Consider the following 26,977-nt stretch of genomic DNA (forward strand, 5'->3'; position numbering starts at 1 on the left):
CTTCTGGACTTTCCCCTGTGCCTCCCAAAGTAGTTTTCAACCACATATGGGGTATCAGCATACTCAGGAGGAATTGCACAACAAATTTTAATTCCATTGTCTTCTGCTATCCTTATGAAAATGCGAAAAGTTGGAGCTAATACAACATTGTTTGGGGGAAAAATATATATTTTTTCATTTTCACAGATCAACGATGTAAAATTCTGTGAAGAACCTATGAGTTCAAGGTGCTCACCACACATCTAGATAAGTTCCCTGAGGGGTCTAGTTTCCAAAATGTTGGCACTTTTGGGGGGTTTTCACTGTTTAGATGCATCAGGTGCTCTCCAAATGTTAAATGGCATCCACTAATTATTCCAGCAAATTTTGCATTCTAAAAGTCAAAAGGCTCTCCTTTCCTTCCAAGCCCTGCTGTGCACCTAAACAGTAGTTTTCCTAAACATATTTGGTATCGGAGTACTCAGAAGAAATTGCACAACAAATTGTATGATGCAATTTCCCCTGTTACCTTTATGAAAATGCAAAATTTAGGGCTAAAACACAATTTTTGTGGAAAAACTGTGGTTATTATTGTTGTTTTGGGTTTTTTTTTCGTGGCTCAACATTATAAACTTCTGTGAAGCACCTGGGGGTTCAAAGTGCTCAGCACACATCCAGATGAGTTTCCTGATGAGTCTACTTTCCAAAATGGTGTAACTTGTGGGCAGTTTTCAGTGTGTAGGCATATCAGGGGCTCTCCAAACGAGACATGGCATTCGCTAATGATTCCAGCAAATTTTATATTCAAAATGTCCAATGGCGCTTCTTTCCTTCCAAATAGGCTTGTGGGGTAAAGGGTTTAAATCAAGGACCCTGAAGGTAGTATTTTCTGAAACACTGCCTGTACCACATGCCACACCAGAGAGGCAGTGAGGGATTAGAGAGGTGAATAAGTGGCTCAGGAATTGGTGTAGGAAGGAGGGTTTTGGGTAGAGGTTCTAAAGCTCTAGCAAAAATTAAGAGACCACTGCAAAATGTTCAGTTTGTCTGATTTTTCTCTTTATAGGTATATTTTTGAGTAAAATGTAAATTGTTCTTTTATTATATAAACTTCTGACAACATGTCTCTGTCTTTCCAAGCAATACATTTTGTATGTTTTTTCTGAAAAAGAAAATGATCAAAAAAAAAAACTGTGCTTTCAGACCTCAAATAATGCAAAGAAAACAAGTCCATAATCATTTAGAACCAGCAATACTAATGTTTTAACTCATGAAAATTTCAGAAATCAATATTTTGGGGAATATCCATTATTTTTAATCACAGCTTTCATGCGTCTTGGTATGCTTTCCACCAGTCTTTCACACTGCTTCTGGCACAAAAATGTAAGCAGTTCTTCTTTGGTTCATGACTTGTGACTATCCATCATCCTCTTGATTACATTCCAGAGGTTCTCAATTGGGTTCTGGAGATTGGGCTGCCCATGACAGGGTTTTGATGTGGTGGTCTCTTAATTTTTGCCAGACTGTATGCTAGGGATGGGTTGCACCTCAATGTGGAGGGTGCAGCTGTTCTGGGAGAAAAAAATACCTAGAAGGTTGGAGGAGTGTTTAATCTAAGTACTGGGTAGGAGAGCAAATACTGTACAGGAGGGAAAGATAGTGTATATAGTGACCTGGGTATAAGTGATGAAATTGGGAGAGGCATGGGGGAGGGGTTAGGACAGTCAATACAGCAAGCAGGAATACAGGTACAGAAAAATACATAAAGTGCATATACATTAATGGCAGAAGCCTCACCAACAACATAGAGGAATTAGAATTAATATTGTTGGAAGAAAAATATGACATGGTGGGGATAACAGACATGGGTTGATGAGATCTATGACTGGACTGTTAATTTACAGGGCTACAGTCTGTTCAGAAATGACCGTACCAATAAGTGTGGGGAAGGGGTTTGTTTATATGTAAAATCATCTCTATAACTCATCCTACTCTATAATATATGTGATGCTAATCAACTCTGAAATGTAAAGTCTCTGTGGTTGGAGATAAGAGGAGGGAGAGAAAATATTAAAATATTGATATGGGTTTGTTATAGTCTCCAAGTTTAATGGAACTGGCAGAAAATATCCTAAAGCAAAAAGACAAGGCAGTGAATCAGGGAGTATTAATTATTATGAGGGACTTCAAGTACCGTGATACAAAGTGGGGAGCGGAAACATGCAGGTGCAGCAAAAGAAACAATGAGAGACAATTACCTTTCACAACCGGTTCAGGATCCAACTAGATGGGGGGCACTTCTAGCCCTCTTAGCCAGTAGGCCGGATAACATATCAAATATACAAGTTGAGAGAGTCACTTGAGTAACAGTGATCACAAAATAATAAGTTTTCATATGTATCCTTTAATTAGACATTTAGTAAAGGGGCTACATGCAAGAAGAGATGATCTCAGTGCCTTAAACAGGGACAATTTCCTGAGAAATAAAAGTGCGTAAAGTAAATGGGGCACTTTCATAAGCATCCTGAATAGGACCTGTGGACAACATATACCCTATGGGAATAAGCAAGGTAGAAATAGGAGGAACACTATGGTTTAATAGAGCTGTAAAAGTCGCAATAAATGACAAAAAGAAAGCGTTTAGAGAATAGGAAATTTTTCCTATTGGTTCATTTTGATCATTGTGATAGACCCTATCACAGTGACCAAAATAAGAAAAATCATAAATTAAACCCCCCTTTATCACCCCCTTAGTTAGGTAAAAATAATAAAATTAAAAAGGTATTTATTTCCATTTTTCCATTAGGGTTGGAGCGAGGGTTAGAGTTAAGGCTAGAGTTAGGGTTCGGCTAGGGTTAGAGTTGGACTAGGGTTAGGGTTGGGTCTAGAGCTAGGGTTACGTTTGGGTTAAGGTTAGGGTTGAGGTTAGTGTTGTGGTGAGGGTTATGGTTGTCGTTAAGGTTGGGATTACAGTTAGGGTTGGGATTAGGGTTAGGGGTGTGTTGGGGTTAGTGTTAGAGTTAGAATTGGGGGTTCCACTGTTTAGGTACATCAGGGGGCCCACTACTGATTCTAGCCAATGTTGCGTTCAAAAAGTCAAATGGTGCTCCCTCCCTTTCTGAGCTCTGCCATGCGCCCAAACAGTGGCTTTTCCCCACACACAGGGTATCGGCGTACTCAGGAGAAATTGCACAACAAATTTTGTGGTCCATTTTCTCCTGATACCCTCGCTCCAACCCTAATGGAAAAATGGAAATAAATACCTTTTTAATTTTATTATTTTTACCTAACTAAGGGGGTGATAAAGGGGGGTTTAATTTATGATTTTTCTTATTTTGGTCACTGTGATAGGGTCTATCACAATGATCAAAATGAACCAATAGGAAAAATTTCCTATTGTTGCTGGCCGGCAGATCTCGGCGGGCGCACTACGAATGCGCCTGCCATTTTCTTCACTGAAGAAAATGCCGATGGCTGGGAGACAGGACCGGAGGATGCAGGAGGGTCCAGGGACACCAGATGTACCGGGGTGGCTTGGGGACCCCATTTCTCTCTACCCTTATGTGCTAGATCATATCAGAGGAGAGAGAAATTAAATGGGTTTAAAAGTGGCACTGAGGAATAAGTACCCTTAACTGCCACTGTTAAAAGCGCATCGGCGGTCGTTATAGGGTTAATGTTGATAAATGACAGGCACAACGCCTATGAAGGCATGAAGAAAAACAGCTACTGCTGCTCTGGCAGGAGACATTCGATCCAGTTGGATGAACACGTGGATGGGCGATGGATTAAATAAATTCTTCAGAAATGATGATGAGAAAAAATGTTTTTTTTTTCATGAAAAACAAGCAAACATATGTGACATTTATTCACTTGATAAAGAAGCCGGTACAGCGTTGAAACATGCTATGAATAAAAAAACTTGCTCTCATCATCATTTCTAAAGAATCCATTTACTCCAGCAGCTCACCTTATGTGTTCATCCAACTGGATCCAGGTTACGCACATGGGCAGAGGAAATGAAATGTATAATTATGGCCATAATTGTAGAACACTGGGTAAAACTGTCACTGAAAAAGATTTAGCTGTATGGGTGGATGGCAAACTCTACTTTATTGACCAGCGTCAGGCATCTTCTGCAGATGCATTAAAAGAGGCATACATGTTCATGGCGAGAACATAGTTTTGCCTCTGTACAACTCACTAGAATGGCCACACAAGGAATACTCTGCAATTTTGGTCTCCGGTGTATAAGAAGGACAAAGCTGAACTAGAGCGGGAGTAGAGCAACGAAGGTTATTAAGGGAATGAATGGACTACAATACCAACATAGGTTATTACACTTGGGGGTATTCAGTTTGGAAAAACGAAGGCTCAGAGGTGATCTTATTTCAATGTACAAATATATGAGGGGACAGTACATAGATCGTTGTAATGATTTTTTTACACCTAGGCTTGCAACGGGTACAAGGGCATCCTTTATGTCTAGAAGAAAGAAAATTTGATCATAATCACAGACACAGATTCTTTACTGTAAGAGCAGTGAGACTACGGAAATCTTTGCCTCATAATGATGACTACATCACTTCTAAAATGCAAGAAGACCCTGGATGCCTTTCTTGAAAAATATATTATTACAGGTTATGGGCACTGGATTCTGTGATGGGCGTTGATCCAGGGAACTTGTCTGATTGCCGTATGTGGAACTGGGAAGGAATTTTTCCCCTAATAAGAAGCCATTAATGTCTGCTCTATGGGGTTTTTGCCTTCCTCTAGATCAACATATTAGGCTATAGGTTGAACTCAATGGATTTACTTTAACCTTAAATGCGATGAAACTATATAGCTTTCTTACTTGATGTCGGCTTTCTTTTCTGAAAATACTCTCAGACAAAAGTCAGCTTCTTGGTGAGGTTCAAATGTGGTCGGTACGATCATGTAATCCCCGGGGGGGAGCTTGAATCTTTGCGACACTTCTCTCAAATTAATGTAAGTTTTGCTTCGCGCTTTAGATGGATTGAATTTGAAAAAATCTTTTGTCATTTGAGAGTCAGCTCCAGGACACTGCAAACATAAGACATATTAGTATTAGCAAAAGAGCAGAAGTATATTCCTAAAACATGGCTACTATTTTCCTTGCTGAAGAAGTCAACTGATACAACTTAAGCCGCGTGATGAAGAAATTTATGTTTTTAGCCATATAGATTTATACAGTCTTTAGGAAATGAATGCTGTAATTTTAAAATAATGTATACGTTTCACATTGTTTCAGAATCTCTGCTTGCTGTCATTTAAAGGGAATGGGTCAGCAGGTTTTTGCTATGTAATCTGAGGACAGCAGGTGTTAGGGGTTAAAACACATTTCAAGGATGTGTCACATGTCAGGATCTGTGCTGTTAATTACTTACACTTAATGTATTTCCACTTGGTGATTAGCAGTACTCTCAGATGAGTTGGCAAAAACCTGCTGACAGACACCCTTTAATAAAGCCTTACACCATTTCCTTTGAATAGATAAAAATTATGTACTATTCATACAATGGACACCTGGGAGTAAGCTTGTAACAAGATATGAGCGGTTCTGACAAGATTCTAATTGGCCAAATCATGCTGGTTTTATCGGGAAATTCAATTCACATTGGATTCATTTTCCGTGAATTGAATGTCGTTTATTATACTCTGGAGTGTGGAGAGACCCCAAGGCATTATAATAAATAAGGTGTATAAAATAAAAAAACAAAACACAAAAAAATCTAACAACAGTATTGACAGCACAGTGGCTCAGTGGTTAGCACTGTTGCTTTGTAGCTCTGGGGGCGTGGGTTTAAAGCCCTCAATAACATCTGCAAGGAGTTTTGTACGTTCTCCGAGTGATTTTGTGGGTTTTCTCCCACACTCCAAAGCCACACTGATAGGGAATTTAGATTGTGAGACCTGACAGTGCTGAAAATGTATGCCCAGGTCTTAGAACAAATGCACTGCAGGGTGCAGCCAGCCCATATAGCAAGATGTTGGCAACACAGGTGCAAAATACTAAATGAACAGCCACTCACCACATACCCATTCATGGAGGGGGTGACTGCTTACTATTCATTTGCACAATAGAGGCCCATATAGGGTACTGTTCATATGTAGATAATGCATAATGTCTGGTTCTCAGCCTATTAGTCACGCCCCTACTATTCGATTAGGTGGGTTGGCCAGCACTCTCTCAATGCATCCCAATGTGAACACACCCGTACACAAGACCAAATGTGTTGGGCTTGACTGCACCCTGAAAAATATAGTGCACAAAATACATATAAAAAGTGAGGTATTGGTCCGTGTGGTATCCTGATGAAGGAGCCTTGCTGCTCTGAAATGCGTTGAATAAAGCCACTCTTTCATTGAATTACCTATTTTTGGATTTTCTATCTATTAAGCGGTGCAAAGAAGAATCTACCCTTTCATCCCATTTTTTTCACTTTGGTTGTTCACGAGGAGACTGGTGGATCGGCAGCAGCTTACGTTTCTATGAGCCTATGTAAGGGCTCGATCTGGTGAGTAAATTTGAATAGAATTTATATCCTCACACCCAGATAAGACACTATTGCGCTTTTATTTTCTTCCAGTTTTTTACTGAGGTAATCATTTACGACATATCCTTTTCATATTATACAGCTGCTTCTCGTAAAGTTAGAATATCATCAAAAAGTTAATTTATTTCAGTTCTTCAATACAAAAAGTATTATATAGAGTCATTACAAACAGAGTGATTGGTTTTAAATGTTTATTTTTGTTTATGTTGATGATTATGGCATACAGCCAATGTAAACTCAAAAGTCATTATCTCTGTAAATTAGAATAATTAACAAAAGACACCTGCAATGGCTTCCTAAGCATTTAAAAAGGTCCCTCAGTCTGTTTCACTAGGCTAAACAATCATGGGGAAGACTGCTGACTTCACAAATGTCCAGAAAGCAGTCATTGACACACTCCACAAGGAGGGGTAAGCCACAAAAGGTCATTGCTAAAGAAGCTGGCTGTGCACAGCATGCTGTATCCAAGCATATTAATGGAAAGTTGAGTGGAAGATAAATTTTGTGGTAGAAAAAGGTGCACAAGCAACCTGGATAACTGCAGCCTTGAAAGGATTGTTAAGAAAAGGCCATTCAAAAATTTTGGGGAGATTCACAAGGAGTGGACTGCTGCTGGAGTCATTGCTTCAAGAGCCACCACACACAGACATATCCAGGACATGGGCTACAAGTATCGCATTCCTTGTGCCAAGCCACTCATGACCAATAGACAACGCCAGAAGCTTCTTACCTGGGCCAAGGAGAAAAATAACTGGACTGTTGCTCAGTAGTAAAGGTTGTATTCAGATAAAAGTAAATTTTGCATTTAATTTGGAAATCAAGATCCCAGAGTCTGGAGGAAGAGTGGAGAGGCACACAATCCAAGCTGCTTGAGGTCTAGTGTGAAGTTTCCACAATCAGTGATGATTTGGGGAACCATGTCATCTGCTGGTGTAGGTCCACTGTGTTTATCAAGACCAAAGTCAGCACAGTCGTCTACCAGGAAATTTTAGAGCACTTCATGCTTCCCTCTGCCAAAAAGCTTTTTGAAGATGGAAATTTCATTCTCTAACAGGACTTGGCACCTGCCCACACTGCCAAAAGTACCAATACCTGGTTTAAAAACAGCAGTATCACTGTGCTTGATTGGCCAGCAAACTCGCCTCACCTTAACTCCATAGAGAATCTATGGGGTATTGTCAAGAGGGAGATGAGAGACACCAGACCCAACAATGCAGACAAGCTGAAGGCTGCTATCAAAGCAACCTGGGCTCCCATAACACCTCAGCAGTGCCACAGGCTGGTCGCCTCCATGCCACGGCACATTCATACAGTAATTGATGCAAAAGGAGTCCCGACCAAGTTTTGAGTGCATTTACTAAACATACATTTCAGTAGACCAACATTTTGGATTTTAAAATCATTTTTCAAGCTGTTGTTATAAAGTATTCTAATTTACTGAGATAATGACTTTTGGGTTTTCATTGGCTGTATGCCATAATCAACATTAACTGAAATGCACACTTGAAATACATCACTCGGTTTGCAATGACTCTATATAATATATGAGTTTCACTTTTTGCATTGAAGAACTGAAATAAATTAACTTTTTGATGATATTCTAATTTAGTGAGAACCACCTGTATTTAAAACAAGTAATACATGAATACTAACCTGGTAAATTGCGTATCCTATTGTCAACATATCAGCTCCAATTTTTTTTAACTTGCGTCTATCTTTTTGCAGCAAAGCAGCAATAAAGGTGCATTCATTTTGGCCATCATCCTTTTCTGTAAGGCTCAGCTTTATCTGTGGATTTGTCCAGAAAGTGTCTTGTGGGGGGTAAAAAATGAACATTTATTTATCAAAAATAAATCGAAATATTCATCTTAGGGCTCACTTACACTTTAGTAATTGTTGTACCAGTGCTTTCAGTGTTTTTCACTAAGAGCAAACTGACACATACACATATTTTAGGGGCTATTCACATGGAAATTATTTTTTTCTGGCCAGTGATTTGCATAATGCCAAGTTTACACTATCAGTATTTGGTCAGTTTTTTTTTACCTCAGTATTTCTATGCCAAAACCAGGAGTGTGAGGTCACACTAAGGGCTCATATCCATCTGCGAGAAAAAAAAAAACGGTCTGATTTCCGGACCGAACAAACGGATGAGTGCAATGCGAGTGTCATATGAGTGTCATGCGATTTCTGTTTTCCACGGAACATCCATATGACATGCGTATGCAATCAGTATGCAATGCGATTTTAACATGAAGTTTTACATACAGCAGCTCTCTGTATGTAAAAGCTCATGTTAAAATCACATTGTAAAATACAATTGTACACATTGTTTTAAAACCAAATAATCTTCACACATACCGTATATACTCGAGTATAAGCCGACCCAAGTATGAGCTGAACCCCCTAATTTTGCCACAAAAAACTGGGAAAACGTAATGACTCGAGTATAAGCCTAGGGTGGAAAATGCAGCAGCTACTGGTAAATTTCAAAAATAAAAATAGGTACCAATAAAAGTAAAATTAATTGAGACATCAGTAGGTTAAGTGTTTTTGAATATCCATATTGAATCAGGAGCCCCATATAATGCTCCATACAGTTCATGATGGGCCCCATAAGATGCTCCACATTAAAATATGCCCCATATAATGCTGCACAAATGTTAATAATGGCCCCATAAGATGCTCCATACAGACTTTTGCCCCATATAATGCTGCACAAATGCTGATTATGGCCCCATAAGATGCTCCATACAGACATTTGCCCCATATAATGCTGCACATGGCCCCATAGAGATATTTGCCCCATATAACGCTGCACATGGCCCCATAAGATGCTCCATACAGACATTTGCCCCATATAATGCTGCTGCGATTAAAAAAAAAAAAAAAAAAAATGACTTACTCACCTCTCAGGCCCCCGGCACTTGCTATAGTCACCGGTCCGCACTCAACTGACGGCCGCCGCTGTGTCTTCCCCATCCTCTGCACTGACTGTAAAGGCAGAGGGCGGCGCGCACACTAATTGCATCACCACGCCCTCTGATCTGAGCGTCAATACAGAGGAAGGGGAAGACACAGCGGCAGCCGTCGGTGGAACGGGGAGCAGGTGAATATCGTTGACTTACATTGGCGAGTCTCATCTGAGATATTAAGCCATACACAGCATGCTGCAATTTTTTTCTCAGTACGATTTCAGCTGATGAGATGTAACTCATTGAATAACATTGGTCCAAGTGCAATCCGATTTTTTTATTGGATTGCACTCGTCCGTATTTCTCGCAAGTGAATATGAGCCCTAACAGAAACATGTCACCACTTCTGCATTTATCTCACACTCTTGGTTTTGGCTCACAGATACTGATGTGAAAAACTGACCAAATACTCAACATGTGAACATGGCCTAAGACAGGGTACAAATGAAAAAATTTACGGATTTATTTCAGAAAAAATATAATCTGTATGCAATTAGTATCTCATCCGCATATCTGTCTTTTACATCCATATGACATTCTTTTGACATCCATTTTACACATTAATAATCTAAAATATATAGTTAGAGGTCAAACACAGTTTTCTATGTTAAAGCTGCTTTCCAAAGTTAAGGCTACATTACCACGATGAGTATTCTGTGCGTTTTGATGTTGCAGATTTTCTGCAGCATTTCTGAAGCTATTAGGTGAATTAGATTACTTATGGTTTTTTCCCCTTTGCATTTTGAGGGCATTTTTTTCACGTTTTTGAAGCAGAGGCTTTCGTCATTTTTTAGGGAAGTCATGTTTCAACTGCCGAAGCTTGTTTTTACTTTCCTGACTAGGCCAAATTTTAAAATTCTGACCACTGTCACTTTACGTGGTAATACCTCTGGAACGCTCCAATGGATCCCACTGATTCGGAGATTATTTTTTTGTGACACATTATATTTCACATTAGTGGGAAATGTCGATATAATTTGCACTTATTTCTGAAAAAGTTGGAAATTTGATGATTTTCAAAAATTCGCAATTTTCAAACTGAATTTTTATGCCCTTAAAAGAGATAGTTATACTACTAAGAATAATTTCTAAATAACATTTTCCATGTGTCTACTTCACATCAGCATCACTTCACATTTTTCACATAAAAGTTTCAACACACAGACTGATGGCCTATATCCCCCCCCGAGGAAGCCCACAGCATGAGACGTGCGTTGGGGCTAAGGTGTACATTCTCAACAATCACTCCCCATGGGCAAGCACTATCTTCGGCACTTTATACTTGTGCAGGCCCCTTTTTGAATGGTCTGTGTGCAAACAATGGATGGAGTATCTGGGAGCAATATGTGGGACACCATTACATATGAAACCAGCCACTTGCTGACATGTATCCCTATTTGCTAGGTTGTACAGTTTTTGCCCCACTCCCTACCACCCATATTGCAACATACTTAAAGGACACAGAGTGTCATAAAATCTACCTAAGGCCATGTGCACACGTTCAGTATTTTTCGCGTTTTTTCGCTATAAAAACGTGATAAAAACGCTAACATATGCCTCCCATTATTTTCAGTGTATTCCGCATTTTTTGTGCAAATGTAGCCTTTTTTTCCGCGAAAAAATCGCATTGCGGAAAAAAAAGCAACATGTTCATTAAAATGCGGAATTGCAGGGGATTCCGCACACCTAGGAGTCCATTGATCTGCTTACTTCCCGAACAGGGCTGTGCACACCATGCGGGAAGTAAGCAGATTATGTGCGGTTGGTACCCAGGGTGGAGGAGAGGAGACTCTCCTCCACGGACTGGGCACCATATAATTGGTCAAAAAAAAAGAATTAAAATAAAAAATAGTCCTATACTCACCTTCGATGTCTTCCCGCCTCTTCACTGCACGCTGCCGCTTCGGTTCCTGTAGCTGGTGTGCGGTGAAGAACCTGCAATGACGTCACGGTCCTGTGATTGGTCGAGACCGGTCATGTGACCGCTCACGTGACCGCGACGTCATGGAAGGTCCTGCGCGCACACACCAGCTATACTGAACGGACGCCGGTGAGGAGATCAGCTGTCTGCGGGTGAGTATAAGCATTTTTTTTATTTTTTTATTATTTTTAAACATTCTATCTTTTACTATAGATGCGGCATAAGCAGCATCTATAGTAAAAAGTTGGTCACACTTGTCAAACGCTATGTTTGACAAGTGTGACCAACCTGTCAGTCAGTTTTTCAAGCGATGCTACAGATCGCTTGGAAAACTTTAGCATTCTGCAAGCTAATTACGCTTGCAGAATGCTAAAAAAACGTGAAAAAAACGGAAAAAAAACGCAAAAAAAAAAATGCGGATTTCTTGCAGAAAATTTCCGGTTTTCTTCAGGAAATTTCTGCAAGAAATCCGGACGTGTGCACATACCCTAAATCTTAATTATTGGTTATATAGTGTGCCATACTAAATTGCTGGGGTCGCCCACCCTTGTCATTTGCCATTACTCAGCTTATATATATTTTTTGTTAAATCATGGTATTAATCTGTAATAATACAATTTTGTATTTTTAATATATTTTTGATCTCTTGCTCTCATTAATATTATGGTGCATCATACTCCAGGGTTTTTGTAGGATTTGTATTTTTTTCCAAAACTGCACTTTTTTGCTCCCGCCGTGTACTAACCTCCCTAAATCTGACAACTCCCTCTCTGTGGGTGGCACCATAGTAATGCCTAAGCAGCAGGCGTGCTGTCTGGGTGTTATATTTGACACCAATCTTTCCTTCACCCCCATACACAGTACAATCTCTTGCCCGCTGTTGCTGCTTACACCTAAAGAACATCTCTAGAATCCGCCCTTTTCTCATCATGGAAACAACAAAAACCCTCACTGTCAGCCTGATCCACTCCCGCCTGGACTACTGCAATGCTCTATTAATTGGCCTCCCCCTCACTCGACTTTCCCCTCTCCAGTCCACTCTTAATGCAGCAGTCAGGGTCGTCCATCTGGCTAATTTGTACTCAGATGCGTCTGCTCTTTGCCAGTCATTGCACTGGCTGCCCAATCACTATAAGATCCAATTCAAACTGCTTGTTCTGAACCACAAAAGCTCTCCACAGTGCAGCACCCCAATACATCTCCTTCTTTATTAATGTTTACTGGCCTACCCGCTCGTTATGCTCTGCAAGCGACTTTTGACTAACCTCTGCACTAATCCGTACCTCCCACTTCCGGCTCCAAGACTTCTCCCATGTTGCATCAATCCTCAATCGGAATGCTCTACCCCAAGATATTAGGACTATCCACAACTTGTTTTAGGTGCTACCTCAAAACACATTTGTTCAGAGTGTCCTATCATGTTCCCTTATCAAAGTCATTTTATGTGTAAGTGTGTGTGTAGCCCATTCACTATCTGAGAATAACTCTCCATCAAACTCCACCATACCCAAAAGCACCACAAATACTGGCTGGCGACCAGCTCATGTGGCCTTTATCTGTCCCCCACTCCCTCAAGATGGATGGACCATCATTGTAAATACACACCTGTACTTTGTCACCCTCACCTCATTGTAGATTGTAAGCTCTCACGAGCAGGGTATTCTTATTTTGCTTTAATTACTGTATTACTGTTAACGTTGTTACTTATGACTGTTGTGTATGAAACTGTTAAAATGTAAAACACTGTGGAATAGGTTGGCGCTATATAAATAAAGATTATTATTATTATTCTAAGTCTCTGTATATCACTGCATCCAAGACAAAAGTGGGGCTCGTCACTGAATATGATAGACCTTCATTCCAGCTTCCATGGCAGTTTGTCTCTGCACTATTTTAGCCTTTGGGATCATTTGCCTGAGGACAAAGGAAAACTTAGTTGGATGTCTAGCTCGAAGCCCAATGCCATCTAAACACCTTCTGATGGTTTGTGTAGACACTCTTTTATAACTTAGAGATGGTAAGCTTTGTTCAATTTCACTAACAGTATAGGATGGATTAATGCTGGAACCAGTGGAATGGACATTTTTCCCAGTTGTCCCAAGAGCTGTTTTTCATATTACTTGTGCTACTGTGAGCAGCCTACATGGTTTAAACATGCAACAATGGCCTGTATCAACTCTGAACTTGACCTCTATTAAGCACATGTGGAACATCATTGGTGAACAATTACACAGGGAGCTGCCAGCAGCAGATCTTGATTTGCATGCCCAAGTGCAATCGACGTTGTTGATTGTGGCGCCCCTAGAGGTATTTGCCACAAAAATAGTTATTGACACCAAATACAAATATTAAAATAGCAAGACTGCACTACCATCTCCGGCCAGAAGGGGGAGCTCCAGAGACTCCACTTGATCTATTCTGGTCTGAGAAAAGGACTGGCAGTTGGGTTGAGGAGCTGAAAGTGAGAGGTCGTATAACTGAACTCCTAACAGCCCTATGACGGATTATAGGCCTGTAATATCCATAGTAGGAAAAGAGGAATAGAGAAAAAGGACATTGTGAGAACCGGATAGCAATAACCTCTACCCAGAATAGGCGCAGAGATGGATACCGGATCCGTGGCTATATTCATTATACATAATACAGCAACCGGAAGGAAGTGAGGTGATATCAGCTTCACTAGGGTAAGACGCAGCAACAGACACAGAGTTCAGCGGTACTCCCAGAGGGGGTAAGCTGACAAAAAAGGACTCGGGTTGTCCGTCGGACCAGAGCACAGAAGGGACAGATTGGGTCGGCAGCCAGTTCACATACAGCAGCAGGGCCATACAGAAACTGCGCATAATAAGAGGTGGAAATCCTGACAGGGTCAAAGTAATTCAGAGTTCTTAAACAGACTCCGGTGACAGTATTGGTTGCAAATCCCTTTTTTGTTGAAGCAAACTGGTTAAACGTTTCAGCGCCTCAGTCTTTCATTTGGACAATAGCCATCGATCCAGGATCGGGTTCATCACAGCTGAGAGGACCTGCTGCTGATCAAGTAAGTGTCTGTTCCTTCATGATATCCCTTACATTGTGCATCGCCTGAGGCCACAGCACCGGGTCAAGCCACTAGTGACATCCCCCTCAAGAGACGGACCTCATTGATCTGGTGCTGGGTACCTCGGTCTCCCGGGCATCACAACTGGCGTCACGAACAGGATTGGGCCAGCCCGTACACCGGGTATTGTGTGCCGTAATTGCAGTCTGAAACTGTGAAAATTTGGATGAAAAATCTTGGAAATTGACTTTGTTAAAGAAAATCCCGTTCCCCATTGAAAACTATTGAAAGTGACTTTTCTCCATTGGTTATAATGGGGTAAAAATGGCCACCATCCCCTGATGTAATCATCTCATAACCGTTAGGCACAAAACTGTTAATCGAGCTACGTCATTACCCAAGCCCCAGTCTAACTGAAAAACTTCAAAATCCACCATCACAGAGCGTGCGGCAGTTAGAGGCAGCAGGGGGCGTGTCATTGTCATCCTGCTGCATAGAGGAACGAATCTACATTATCTAGACGGAAGCTGGGACCGGAGGGGCCTGGATTAACTAAGGGGGTACAGTATGTCGCAACACGGAGACGCCGCAGCACCCGGCGACGCTAATGCAGCTGAAAGACAGAGTGTCAATAGAGAGCCTGGCAGCGCAAGGAGTGGCGCCCATCATGCCGGTGTTGATTACATATACCCCGGGTGGCCCGTGGCTTCCAATGTACGAAGGTGAACCTAATACCCTTGATGGTTTCAGGGAACAGATGCTGGCTCATTTTGATATGTTCCCCGTGGGTGAAGCTCAGCGTGTTAGTCTCCTGATGATGCAGTTAAGTGGCCATGCTAAGCGAGAAGTCACGGCATGGGCAACTGATCTAAAAGGTACTGTTAAACGCATATTTGCTGGATTAAAAGCTACATTTGAAACCACTACCAGCAGCAAAGCTAAAGTACGATTCTTTAATTGCAAATAAAAAGCTAATGAGGGTGTGAGAGATTTTGCCTTAAACCTGCAGGAAGCCCTTAAATCACTTACACTGGCTGAACCCATTTTTAACACAGGAGCCGATAAACTGCTAAGAGATCAATTTATTGAGGGACTCTACACCCCTTCTCACCGGGGGCATGTGAGCATGCTTGTTTTTAAGAACCCTGAATTGACATTTGCCCAATTAAAGGAGAGCGCTATACGTCTCCAGCTGGCAGAGGCACCTCGGGATCAGGATCTCACACAACCCACGGCAGATGCACTTCAGCAACGGGGAATGCCAGTGACATTAGCTACGTCCGGTGCCAGTGCTAAGTCCCTGGGGCCCATTACTAATGAAGCCCTTCAGCAAAAGCTTGACTCTTTAACTGATGTTGTTGCTTCAATGGCTAAAACCATGCAGGAGATGAGAGAACCCAAGATGGAGTTGGCAAACCGTAGAGAGGATGTTCCATGGATGAGGTCCCGGAGATACCCGACATGGAGAGGACGACCCCGTGACCGCTACCAACCGGATGGACAGCCCATTTGCCGCCGTTGCCAGCAGCCAGGCCACTTTGCATGAAATTGTGATTTAAACGGGAATCCCCTGGGAATGCGGGCCGCTTTGCAGGAATAAATTTTCAAGGCCCAACACCCTGGCATGACAGGTACATCGGAGGACGACCCATCATCCCTATCGTGCGGGACGGAATTCCCCTCAACGCTTTGCTGGATACAGGTTACCAGATTTCATCTATACCATATATCCTTTATAAGAGGTACTGGGCTGAGGTAGATATTGATAAAGGGCCCTCTGATGTTGAACTAGATATATGGGCCAGTAATGGTAAGTTGGTACCAAAACTAGGATTCAGGGAGATGACCATAAAGATTGGTAGAGCAGAATTGAAGAAACAGGGTATAATTGTCGTTGATGTTGACCGACAGAACTGTGAACCAACTGTATTGATAGGAATGAATGTGTTAGAGAACTGCTTTTCCGAAGTTATTTCTGTCTTACAACAAATTGCTGAAACTGCCCGATCCTGCCAGCAGAGAGTTCTCCAGAGGGAAATAAAAGTATTAATGTTAAGGCAACAGATAGAAGTTGCAGGTGGAGAAATCGGCAGTGTGAGGGTGAGTGATCCAACGTCTATTGTAATCCCACCAAAAACAGAAATGCTGGTATGGTGTAGAGCAGCCATTGGTACTAAAGGATGAGACTATCAAGCCTTAATAGAACCAGCGTACACCGACAGCAGGCCCACTATACTCACGGCACGAGGGGTGGTCGAGGTACACCGGGGACAGGTGCCGGTACGACTTTTGAACTGTGGAGAGGAAGAGGTCACTTTGCCAAGGTACACTACAGTGGCAAAGTTATATACTGTTGACAACAATGCCATCACAACCGTTGAGCCCTTAGAATCGACCTGTCAGGTGGAAAATAACGGCTCAGATGGAGGATCGGAGGATTGGTGCCAACAGCTAGACGTGGGTGTAGATTCAACACCTACCCATCAAAGACAAGGGGTGTATAGATTAGTGACGGAATATGAACAGGTCTTCAGTAAACACCCATTGGACTTCGGACGGATAGAAGGGGTGGAACATACAATCCCCACCGGTGACCATCCCCCGATAAAAGAAAGATATAGACCCATACCGCCCGCTCACTATCAATGCGCGAAGGACATGCTGAGAGAGATGAAACAGGCTGGGGTAATAAGAGATAGTTGTAGCCCTTGGGCGGCCCCTCTGGTGATTGTCTAAAAAAAAAGGCCGGAACCATGAGAATGTGCGTAGACTACCAGCGGATTAATAACATCACCCATAAAGACGCCTATCCCTTGCCTAGGATAGAAGAGTCCTTGACTGCTTTGAAATCTGCTAATTATTTTTCCACCTTAGATTTAACAAGCGGGTATTGGCAAGTCCCTGTGGCTGAGAGAGATAAAGAAAAAACGGCATTCACCACACCAATGGGTCTAAGCGAATTTAATCGCATGCCGTTCGGACTCTGCAATGCATCCGGTACTTTCCAGCGACTGATGGAATGTTGCCTCGGACACAAGAACTTCGAGACCGTCCTCCTGTACCTAGATGATGTGATCGTCTACTCAAAGACTTACGAACAGCACTTAACAGACCTGGCAGAAGTGTTCGAAGCCTTATCCAAGTATGGTATGAAAATCAAACCATCCAAATGTCACCTTCTCAAGCCAAAGGAACAATACTTGGGGCACATCGTGAATTCGGAGGGAGTAGCACCGGATCCCGAGAAAATAACTGCCATAAGGGATTGGCCAAGACCTACCAACGCAAAAGAAGTGAGGCAATTCTTGGGATTAGTGGGTTACTATCATAGATTTATAAAAGGATTTACCAAATTGGCAGCACCCTTGCAAGATGCTTTGATAGGGCAGACGAAGAAACCTTCTAACCAAAACCCTCCTTTTCAGTGGAACGACGAAAGAGAAGACTCCTTTGAACAACTAAAGAAGGCACTAACCGGAGAAGAAGTTCTGGCGTACCCGGATTACCATCAACCTTTCATCCTCTACACCGATGCCAGTAATGTGGGATTGGGAGCGGTGCTGTCACAAAAGCAAGAAGGTCGGGAGAAAATCATTGCCTTTGCAAGTAGAAAACTCCGGCCTACTGAAAGAAATTCTGAAAATTATAGCTCCTTCAAATTGGAGCTACTGGCAGTAGTTTGGGCTGTGACTGAACGTTTCAAACACTATTTGACCGGTGCAGAATTTATTGTCTATACTGACAACAATCCGTTGACCCACCTAGACATGGCTAAATTAGGTGCGTTAGAACAGCGATGGATAGCCCGGTTATCTAATTACAACTTCGTGATCAAGTATCGAGCAGGTCGCAAGAATGGAAATGCCGATGCCCTATCCCGGATGCCACACTTGAGAGATGTAGAAGAAGAAACGGGGGAGCTTGAAGAAATTGAACTACCAGCCTTTCATCAGCCCAAGGTAAAACATCGTCAGTCAAATACCTATCAGAAACAACAAGAAGTGAATTTTAATCCGTTAGCACACCATAGATTGGCTGACACCCAAGATAGCAATCCGGCTGTGAAGATAGTGAAGGAACTATTGACTGAGCAAAGTGCATATCCCGATGAGGATGCCCCAGAAGAGACGCATCAACTCTGGAAAGAGAGAGGCAAAATGTTCCTGTATCAAGGGAAACTCTGTAGAAGATACACCAATCCGAAAACACATGAATTGGTTTGGGAGATTATCGTGCCTAAACAAGATGTGAGGATGGTCCTCAAAGCTTACCACAATGGTGCTGGTCACTTTGGTTGGAAAAAGCTAGAAGTACTTCTGAGAGAAAGATTTTATTGGGTCGGGATGAGAAAATCAATCGAACAGTGGTGTAGAAACTGTCGCCCGTGCAACCTCAGAAGGAACGATCAAAAGAGCCAAAGGGCACCACTGCAGCCCATAATCACCAAACAACTACTTGAACTGGTAGCCATGGACCACGTGAAGTTGACACCGAGCCGGTCCGGTTACGTCTATGCCTTGACCATCGTGGATCATTATTCGTGCTTCTTGGTAGTAGTACCTGTAAAAGATCTGACTGCAAAAACAGCAGCCAAAGCGTTCCAAACATACTTTTGTAGACCACATGGATTTCCGGAACAGGTTCTCACTGACCAGGGTTTCAGCTTTTGAATCAGAGATCTTCAGAGAATTCTGTAATATGTATGGTTGCAAAAAGATCCGGACGACGGCCTATCATCCGCAAACAAACGGCTTATGTGAGAAGATGAACCATATTGTGATAGACCTACTAAAGACCTTACCTGAAACGGAAAAGAATCAATGGCCAGAGAAATTGCCTGACTTGGTGGATCTGTATAATCATGACCCGGTGAGCTCTACCAACTGCACCCCAGCTTATCTTATGCGTGCAAGACCCGGCCAATTGCCAATCGATCTAGAAATGGGAATTCTGAAACCAGACGCAGAAGTTCAAGACTCCAATTGGGATGTCGTATGGCAAAAGCAGTATCGCCAAGTGCAAGAGAGTGTGGAAAGAAGCCTCCAGCAAACCAGAGAAAGACAAGAGCGAACTTTCAACCAGAATGCTCTAGCAACTCCATTAAGACCGGGTGACCAAGTACTCAAGAGGAATCGTCGAACCAATAAACTGGATAATCAATGGGAAGCCGTACCCTACACAGTTTTACCAACAAGAATGGATAATCCTAAAATGTGTCTCATTAGCAAAAACGGAGGTTTAACATCTGTACTAGTGTCAAGAGACAATCTTAAATTATGTCCGGAAACGTTGAAAGAGCCAGAAGTTGTCCAGCCAGAATCAGAAGTTATTCAACCTATACAGGTTCAACCAGTAAAGGAAAAAGAGGAGGAAATGTATCACACCTGTATAGGGGACTTTCCCAAAACCCTACTAACATACCATGGTGCAGTAGTGGTTCCCATGGTGGCCTTTTATCCAACACCGAATCCAATATTAGAGGTCCCAAGACAGGAAGAGGCTGACCCCATACTACAAGAGGTTCCAGGTCAGGAAGAACAGATTCCTGATCAGAGTGATCCCATTCATGGTGGACTTGCCAACCCCATAGTGGTGGAATTATCTTTAGCAGAGAGGGCAGATACTATATCCGCAGTAGACAGTAGTACACCACATAAAGAGACACCGCTATTACGTAGATCCCAGCGTAGTACCCAGGGTCAATTACCGGCCAGGTATGCGGATTACCAACTACAAGACTATAGTCATTGTTATCGTTCTGTAATGTTTAAGCCCAGTACCTACAGAGATTTACCTGTATGAACTTCTTGCATATTCTTGAACTTTTTATCAGCCCGGAAACACTAAATCAAAGCTCCGGAAAGACTGCTTTGTGAACTTTGCTTCCTAGTACCTTCAAGGATAGAACTGTATTAATGGACGCTATTTGAAGTGACTTTTTACAGAATTCCATTTTTTTTTGTTTCTTTGAGTGGTTTTTGTAACTTTTCATTTTTAAGACTCTGTACATATCAATTGTTATTTCAAAATGTTATCGTCCCACAGTCCCGGAGTACTGTTCTTAACTAAGGGGGAATGTGGCGCCCCTAGGGGTATTTGCCACAAAAATAGTTATTGACACCAAATACAAATATTAAAATAGCAAGACTGCACTACCATCTCCGGCCAGAAGGGGGAGCTCCAGAGACTCCCCTTGATCTATTCTGGTCTGAGAAAAGGACTGGCAGTTGGGTTGAGGAGCTGAAAGTGAGAGGTCGTATAACTGAACTCCTAACAGCCCTATGACGGATTATAGGCCCGTAATATCCATAGTAGGAAAAGAGGAATAGAGAAAAAGGACATTGTGTGAACCGGATAGCAATAACCTCTACCCAGAATAGGCGCAGAGACGGATACCGGATCCGTGGCTATATTCATTATACATAATACAGCAACCGGAAGGAAGTGAGGTGATATCAGCTTCACTAGGGTAAGACGCAGCAACAGACACAGAGTTCAGCGGTACTCCCAGAGGGGGTAAGCCGACAAAAAAGGACTCGGGTTGTCCGTCGGAGCAGAGCACAGAAGAGACAGATTGGGTCGGCAGCCAGTTCACATACAGTAACAGGGCCATACAGAAACTGCGCATAATAAGAGGTGGAAATCCTGACAGGGTCAAAGTAATTGAGAGTTCTTAAACAGACTCCGGTGACAGTATTGGTTGCAAATCCCTTTTTTGTTGAAGTAAACTGGTTAAACGTTTCAGCGCCTCAGTCTCTCATTTGGACAATAGCCATCGATCCAGGATCGGGGTCATCACAGCTGAGAGGACCTGCTGCTGATCAAGTAAGTGTCTGTTCCTTCATGATATCCCTTACATTGTGCATCGCCTGAGGCCACAGCACCGGGTCAAGCCACTAGTGACATCCCCCTCAAGAGACGGACCTCATTGATCTGGTGCTGGGTACCTCGGTCTCCCGGGCGTCACATGATCATTCCTCAGACAACAATTAATAATCTCATTGATAGCAGCCAAGGTAATGGAGTTTAATTCTGCATGTGGTGCTCATACTTGATACTGAATAACAGAGATATTTTGAAAATGTTATTTCCATTTTTTTTATAATGTTTATATGATTAATGGGAGTCTGTTGGCTAATTAATTCCACCCAAAGGACTCTCAGTATTAAACAGAGCCTTGCTAAATGATCGTTCAGGGGTTTTAGAGAAAGATTTGAAGATCTTAAGACTAGTAGTTTTTAGTTTGAACAAATGAGACTAGTCCTGTGCTGCCAGCTTCTATCCACACTTTTCTAATTGATTCATAGGTGTCTCCCATATGTGCAGATAGGGAGAGACCTGCCAACTATGTGGAGCAGGGATATATACAAAGAGAGACAGAATATGAATCTATGATCTGAACTATCAATCTTCAAAAACGCCGAGAGGCAGTGGTGGGGTGCGCTTCTGAAGAAAGTGGACCAAATAAAAGTTATGTTAAATAATATTAATTTGGTAAAGATGATAGGAATCCTTATTTCTTCTTATCTAATAGTTACTAACGTCAGCATCCTTGTTAACTATGGTCTCTCCAGATATATCAGGAAACTATTTTAGTTTGCGTTTGAATGAGTATATGAAAGTAAGCATCATTCAAAATGGAAACCCTTCCCTTCATCAAAATTTATTACATTAGTTCATTAGTGCGCACGTTTAACAATTGAAAGAGACACTATTGTTGCCGTAAGTGGAGATGGAAAGAAATTTTGTTCCCCAATGTGGAGCTTACTGTTTGCCACATGCCCAGATGCATGTTAGGGCAAGTTAGGTTAGGGTACGGGTTGAACTAGATGGACTTAGTCTTCCTTCAACATTAATAACGATGCTACTATGTATTTGCTAATGTTATTATTACACCTACTACATACTTGGATAGGATCTTGGAGATGAGAATACTCCTTTAATGGGGCTGGTTTACTTACTGTGAAAATGCATGACAGATTGGCTGCATAATCTTTTTTAATACTTTAAACTCAATCTTTTCCCACCTAGACTGATTGGCAAACCTCTCAGTGCCCTTCCTTCTTATTGCTGAGATCTTACACTTCCCCTAATGGCTAAGTCTATGCCAGTCTACTGATGCATAGCTATGTTCACATTGAGGGTTTTTTAGGTGGATTTTGTAGCATGTTTTGCTCTCAAGTCCACATGGAGAAAAAAAACATTTAAATAATGTACTCTTCAAATAAACTTCCTAATCATTTCTATGGAAAAACACATGTACAGCGCTTACAGATCTGTTTTGCCAAGTGATTTTTTTCCTTATTTAGGAAAAAGAAACATGTCCATTTTTTATTCATTTTGCCTGAAAAAGAAATTCCAGAATTTGACTTGTAAATCAACTGGAACAGGAAAAATTGCCAAAATTCACAAACCATGCATAAAAAGAAGCCTACATGAAAACCTATAACAAAAAAGCCATCATTTTCTAAAGCTTTTTAGTTTTAATGTAGATCAAAAAATTTCATGTGAACATACCCTAAATATGACTTTGTTAGCATTAACATTATGTTAGAACATTCTCTTGGAGCAGGCAGCAGTATGGTAAAATGGTGACAATTTATGCAATAAAGTTACAAGTATATAATTGTCTAGAATAACAATGTAAACCCTGCTACTACATTATAATAAAGAAATAATCTAGGAAATATGTTCATTTATGACCATAATATCAATATATATAAAATAAATAAATTTTTATTGAAAATTTATTAAGAGAATTTGAAACACACAGTTAAGCCATTTTATAAAAAATGGCATCACACTCCAACACGGAGGATAAATATAATAAGATATATAAGCATGAAACTAAATGAATATTAACCCCTTAGCCCCCAAGGGTGGTTTGCACGTTAATGACCGGGCCAATTTTTAAAATTCTGACCACTGTCCTTTTATGAGGTTATTACTCTGGAACCAGGGCCGGCTCCAGGTTTTCATGGGCCCTGGGCGAAAGAGTCCCGGTGGGCCCCTTTAACACATACCACAATTCATAATGCACCGATACGGCAGAGAAATATAGGTATAGTACATTGCCAAAGATTTCACTTACTTCTTACAATACATGAGTGATATCTATTGTACATTCTACATTAGCTCAGAAACCAGACAGTATAGTCCTCTATACAGAATAATGAGCCCCATATATTGCTCCAAACAGAATAATGAGCCCAATATTATGCTCCATACAGAATAATGAGCCTCATATAATGCTCCATACAGTATAATGGGCACCACAGAGTGCTCCATACAGAATGAGCCGCATATATTGCTCCATACGGAATTGACCCCATATAATGCTCCATACAGTATAGTGAGCCACATATAATTCTCCATACAGTATATGATGGGCCCCATCTATTGCTCCATATACTGTATAATGGGCCTCATATAATGCTCCATACAGTATATGATTGGCCCCATACAGTATACTGGGCCTCATATGATGCTCCATACAGAATGGGCCCCATATGATACTCCATACAGAATGGGCCCCATATAATGCTCCTTACAGAATGGGCCCCATATAATACTCCTTACAGAATAGGCCTCATATAATGCTCCTTACAGAATGGGCCCCATATAATACTCCTTACAGAATGGGCCTCATATAATGCTCCATACAGTATATGATTGGCCCCATGCAGTATACGGAGTCCCATATATTGCTCCATACAGAATGGGCCCCATATGATGCTCCATACAGAATGGGCCCCATATAATGCTCCATACAGAATGGGTCCCATATAATGCTCCAAAAATAATTGGCCCCATAAGATGCTCCATGTATAATGGGCCCCATATAATGCTCCATATATAATTGGCCATATACAGTTAGGTCCATATGTATTTGGACAGAGACAACATTTTTCTAATTTTGGTTACAGACATTACCACAATGAATTTTAAACAAAACAATTCAGATGCAGTTGAAGTTCAGACTTTCAGCTTTCATTTGAGGGTATCCACATTAAAATTGGATGAAGGGTTTAGGAGTTTCAGCTCCTTAACATGTGCCACCCTGTTTTTAAAGGGACCAAAAGTAATTGGACAGATTCAATAATTTTAAATAAAATGTTCATTTTTAGTACTTGGTTGAAAACCCTTTGTTGGCAATGACTTCCTGAAGTCTTGAACTCATGGACATCACCAGACGCTGTGTTTCCTCCTTTTTGATGCTACTCCAGGTCTTCACTGCGGTGGTTTTCAGTTGCTGTTTGTTTGTGGGCCTTTCTGTCTGAAGTTTAGCCTTTAACAAGTGAAATGCATGCTCAATTGGGCTGAGATCAGGTGACTGACTTGGCCATTCAAGAATATTCCACTTCTTTGCTTTAATAAACTCCTGGGTTGCTTTGGCTTTATGTTTTGGGTCATTGTCCATCTGTAGTATGAAACGACGACCAATCAGTTTGGCGGCATTTGGCTGGATCTGAGCACACAGTATGGCTCTGAATACCTCAGAATTCATTCGGCTGCTTCTGTCCTGTGTCACATCATCAATAAACACTAGTGACCCAGTGCCACTGGCAGCCATGCATGCCCAAGCCATCACACTGCCTCCGCCATGTCTTACAGATAATGTGGTATGCTTTGGTTCATGAGCTGTACCACGCCTTCGCCATACTTTTCTCTTTCCATCATTCTGGTAGAGGTTGATCTTGGTTTCATCTGTCCAAAGAATGTTCTTCCAGAACTGTGCTGGCTTTTTTAGATGTTTTTTAGCAAAGTCCAGTCTAGCCTTTTTATTCTTGATGCTTATGAGTGGCTTGCACCGTGCAGTGAACCCTCTGTAGTTACTTTCATGCAGTCTTCTCTTTATGGTAGATTTGGATATTGATACGCCGACCTCCTGGAGAGTGTTCTTCACTTGGTTGGCTGTTGTGAAGGGGTTTCTCTTCACCATGGAGATTATTCTGCGATCATCCACCACTGTTGTCTTCCGTGGGCGCCCAGGTCTTTTTGCATTGATGAGTTCACCAGTGCTTTCTTTCTTTCTCAGGATTTACCAAACTGTAGATTTTGCCACTCCTAATATTGTAGCAATTTCTCGGATGGGTTTTTTCTGTTTTCGCAGCTTAAGGATGGCTTGTTTCACCTACATGGAGAGCTCCTTTGACCGCATGTTTACTTCACAGCAAAACCTTCCAAATGCAAACACCACACTTCAAATCAACTCCAGGCCTTTTATCTGCTTAATTGAGAATTACATATTGAAGGGATTGCCCACACCTGTCCATGAAATAGCCTTGGAGTCAATTGTCCAATTACTTTTGGTCCCTTTAAAAACAGGGTGGCACATGTTAAGGAGCTGAAACTCCTAAACCCTTCATCCAATTTTAATGTGGATACCCTCAAATGAAAGCTGAAAGTCTAAACTTCAACTGCATCTGAATTGTTTTGTTTAAAATTCATTGTGGTAATGTCTATAACTAAAATTAGAAAAATGTTGTCTCTGTCCAAATATATATGGACCTAACTGTAAAATGCTCCATATATAATTAGTCCCATAAGATGCTTCATATATTATTGGCCCCATATACTGCTCCATATGTAATTGTCCACATATACTGCTCCATATTGAATTGGCCCCATAAGATGCTCCATATTAAATTGGCCCCTTATAATGCTCCCTATAGAATTGGCCCCATAAGATGCATTATATGGGGCTAATTCTATATGGTGCTCCATATATGGGCCCCTTCTGATGGTCCCCATATATTGCTCCAAATATTTAAAAAAAATGAAATACTCACCTCTCATTGCTTGATGCTGCTCTGCTCTGAACTCCTCACCGTCGGCGTCTTCCTGCTCTCTGTGCTGCGACTGCTCAGGCAGAGGGCATGCACTAGTGACGTCATCGCGCACTCTGACTAAAACGTCACAGTCAGAGGATGGAAGACGCTGCAGCGCTGGAACCGGGAGAGGTAAGTATCGCAAGTGCCAGGGCCCGAAGCACGTGGGGGTCCACTCGCGGGGGCCGGCACTATAGCGCACCAGTGTCCCTGATGGTGAGTGGGCCCCCTGCCTGCTCAGGGCCCCGGCACTTGCCCGGGTGCTGACGCCGGCCCTGTCTGGAACGCTTCAACAGATCCTGATGATTCTGACACTGTTTTCTCATGACATATTGTACTTCATGATAGTGGTAACATTTCTTTGATATTACAAGCGTAATTTTGTAATTTTCCAACTTTGAATTTTTATGCCCTTAAATCACAGAGATGTGTCACACAAAATTCTTAATAAGCAACATTTCCACATGTCTACTTTACACCAGCACAATTTTGGAACCAAAATTTTTTTTTTTTTGTTAGGGAGTAGTGATGAGCGAGCACTAAAATGGTCGGGTGCTCATTGCTCGGGTCGAGCAGATTGGTATACTCGGGTACTCGGCCAGAACAATGAGCCCAATGTAAATCTATTGGAGACCTGAGTATTTTTACCACGA

At 41.7% G+C, this 26,977-nt stretch overlaps 1 protein-coding gene across 1 annotated transcript in view; it reads right to left on the reverse strand.

The window, feature by feature from the left end:
- The window catches only part of CAPN9 (calpain 9), a 260,696-nt gene that overhangs the window by 112,748 nt on the left and 120,971 nt on the right, over positions 1-26,977 (reverse strand). Inside the window, exons 10-11 of the mRNA XM_077289096.1 lie at positions 8,211-8,368; positions 4,835-5,043 (exon numbers count right to left, since the gene is read on the reverse strand). Of these exons, the coding sequence (XP_077145211.1) occupies positions 4,835-5,043; positions 8,211-8,368 (367 nt within the window). The remainder of the gene's footprint in view (positions 1-4,834; positions 5,044-8,210; positions 8,369-26,977) is intronic.

Source organism: Ranitomeya variabilis, chromosome 2, assembly GCF_051348905.1.
Source record: "Ranitomeya variabilis isolate aRanVar5 chromosome 2, aRanVar5.hap1, whole genome shotgun sequence".
NCBI lineage: Eukaryota > Metazoa > Chordata > Amphibia > Anura > Dendrobatidae > Ranitomeya > Ranitomeya variabilis.